Genomic DNA, 2,425 nt, shown 5'->3' with positions numbered 1-2,425 from the left:
GATACAGTTTTTTAGCAGTTAGGTCCTGTCACTGGTGATCAGGGTTTGCTTATTTGGAAACATTTCACTGTTCTGCTGGGTATGGTGTTATCTATACAAACATTTCTATAGTCAGTCACACACTCAGTCATTGCATTGATTTCCTCTCCATGTGGCTGACGCAGTGCATCCGTCTCTAGCCTCATATAACCTTGCAGGGTTTGTTCAGCTTCCTCTGACCATTTTCTTATACTTTGAGAAAAGCTAAATTTTGATCTGATTCCCCAAGAGGAGGGCTTACTACATAGATATGTGAGTCCTTTGAATAAAAAGAGACCTGAACCAATCCTACCAGCTCATATCGTCAAAAAGCTTGCCAGTGAGAGGCTGGAGCAGGTGATATGATCCTATAGTCATGTTTCAGTGAAGTAAAAAAAAAATGAATCCCTGAAATTCTGGGTCCTTTCTAGGGCTTAGCACTCTTCAAAACTGTTTGGTTGACATCTCACATTGCCTACAGTAGTAGCCATTTAAAAATTCCCAAGTTCCTCGATGGACCCTTGGCTGGTCCTTGGCTGGTCCTTGGCTGATCCTTGGCTGGCCCTTGGCTGGTCCTTGGCTGATCCGTGGCTGGCCCTTGGCTGGTCCTTGGCTGTTTCCCCTTCAATTAATTTTTAAACATCAATCTTTGTACTAAAATATTCTTTCTGTCAGACCCTTTCACTGCATTACAGGGTCTGACCATTAAGACCTTCTCTTTAGGTCTTAATGTCCACAAATCATGACAGAAAGAATATTTTAGTATAAAGATTGATGTTTAAAAAGGAATTGTAGGCGACCAGCCAAGGAAAGTGGGGAAATTTTAGAGGGCTACTAATGTATAAAACCTGGAACTCAATGCTATTTCTGACAATTTGAATTGAAAAAGCTGCCTGGATGGGAAGAGAAACGTCTTTAAACTTGGAAACAAAGTCCAGTGGATTGTTTTTTAACTTTTTTGGAATGACTCTGACCTGGATGACTGAGAATATTCACCAGCATGACCCAGAAGGATGAACTGAAATATTTGAAGTTGTTTACTTTGGTAAAAATGTCTTAATAAAGGAAACTATTGTGTTATCTTTGTGTTGTCAGAGCGTTTCAGCGTCTTTCTCCTCCCCTCTCCCACCCTGGATATCTACGGGGAGTGCATGATGCAGATAACCCATGAGAACATATACCTGTGGGATATCCACAACCCTCGCAACAAACTGGTCACCTGGCCCCTCTGCTGTCTCCGCCGCTATGGACGTGATGCCACTCGCTTCACTTTTGAAGCCGGACGGTGAGACCTGGAAGAGCTAACAGTGGCAAAAGTAGGAGAATAATTTCATAAATATAAATTTTATAAACATCTTTTATGGGGGAGTGGTGCCCTAGTGGTTAGAGCAGTGTGCTTGTGCTCTGAGAAGGTTTCAAGTTTGATCACCATAGCCTCCAGTCGGGGTCCCTGGGGTCCCTAACCCCACACTGCTCCCCAGGTGCTACACAATGGCAACTTACTGCTTTTCTTCCTCTGATAAATGATCTGGGCTTAATAAGCAGAGTGCAAAAAATTTAAATCCAAGTAAGTCTTTGGCAGTTTCTCAATATCTGTACTTGTGCGTCCTTGTGTACTCGTGAAACGTCATCAGCCTCACAGGGCTGCCAACTTTTCACCAAACCTTGGAGTTTGATTTTAAATTAGTTTGGACTGGCAACCCTTGCCATGATTCGATTAAAAGGCTCTGAGGATAGGTGCAGCCACAGGTTGTAGGTTTTCAGAGGATTTAACTGAAACAAAGCAGCAAAATGTGGAATTTTTAAAGCGGAGTAAATGTTACTGAGTGATCTGTAGTTATTTGGAATATTTTCACACAATAAACATTATTTTCTATATTCTTGTGATTTTCAGAGAGTTGAACTAAAAGTATGGGACCTACTAAAATACTTGCATCTACTGTAAACTAAGAATTTGATAATAATTTTATCCAGCTCAAGTAAGACAAACAATGTGAAAGTAATGAGTTATTACTGGAATACTGGCACTAATACAGGAGCCATGCAAACTACACTATGTATGAATATTTGGTAATAGGCTAAGGATTAAAAATCTTAACTCTTATCTTATTCAATTTTTACAATTGACAATTCAGACCTTTTAAGAGGCTGTAGATTCTATAAAAGCTCACCAAGACCAAGACAGCATTTCTGTGAATGTTTCATTTTGGTAGCTGTGATGGAAATTAAGTTTTTAACAGTGGTGTCAAAAGTTCACCAATTTGTTACTTAAGTAGAAGTTTAGATACTGCAGTTTAAAACCACTTTATTAAAAGTTGAAGTATCAACTTGACCTCTTTACTCAAGGAAAAGTGAAAAAGTATGTGCTCCAAAAACTACTTAAAGTATAAAAGTATAAAGTAACCTT

At 39.5% G+C, this 2,425-nt stretch overlaps 1 protein-coding gene across 1 annotated transcript in view; it reads left to right on the top strand.

Annotated features, from left to right (window-relative positions):
- Positions 1-2,425, top strand: part of LOC107099637 (docking protein 4-like) — a 47,186-nt gene that overhangs the window by 25,961 nt on the left and 18,800 nt on the right. Inside the window, exon 6 of the mRNA XM_015397850.1 lies at positions 1,114-1,303. Within this exon, the coding sequence (XP_015253336.1) occupies positions 1,114-1,303 (190 nt within the window). The remainder of the gene's footprint in view (positions 1-1,113; positions 1,304-2,425) is intronic.

This window comes from Cyprinodon variegatus, unplaced genomic scaffold (genome assembly GCF_000732505.1).
Source record: "Cyprinodon variegatus isolate N-32 unplaced genomic scaffold, C_variegatus-1.0 Scaffold892, whole genome shotgun sequence".
NCBI lineage: Eukaryota > Metazoa > Chordata > Actinopteri > Cyprinodontiformes > Cyprinodontidae > Cyprinodon > Cyprinodon variegatus.
This window is presented reverse-complemented; position numbering and strand designations above follow the sequence as displayed.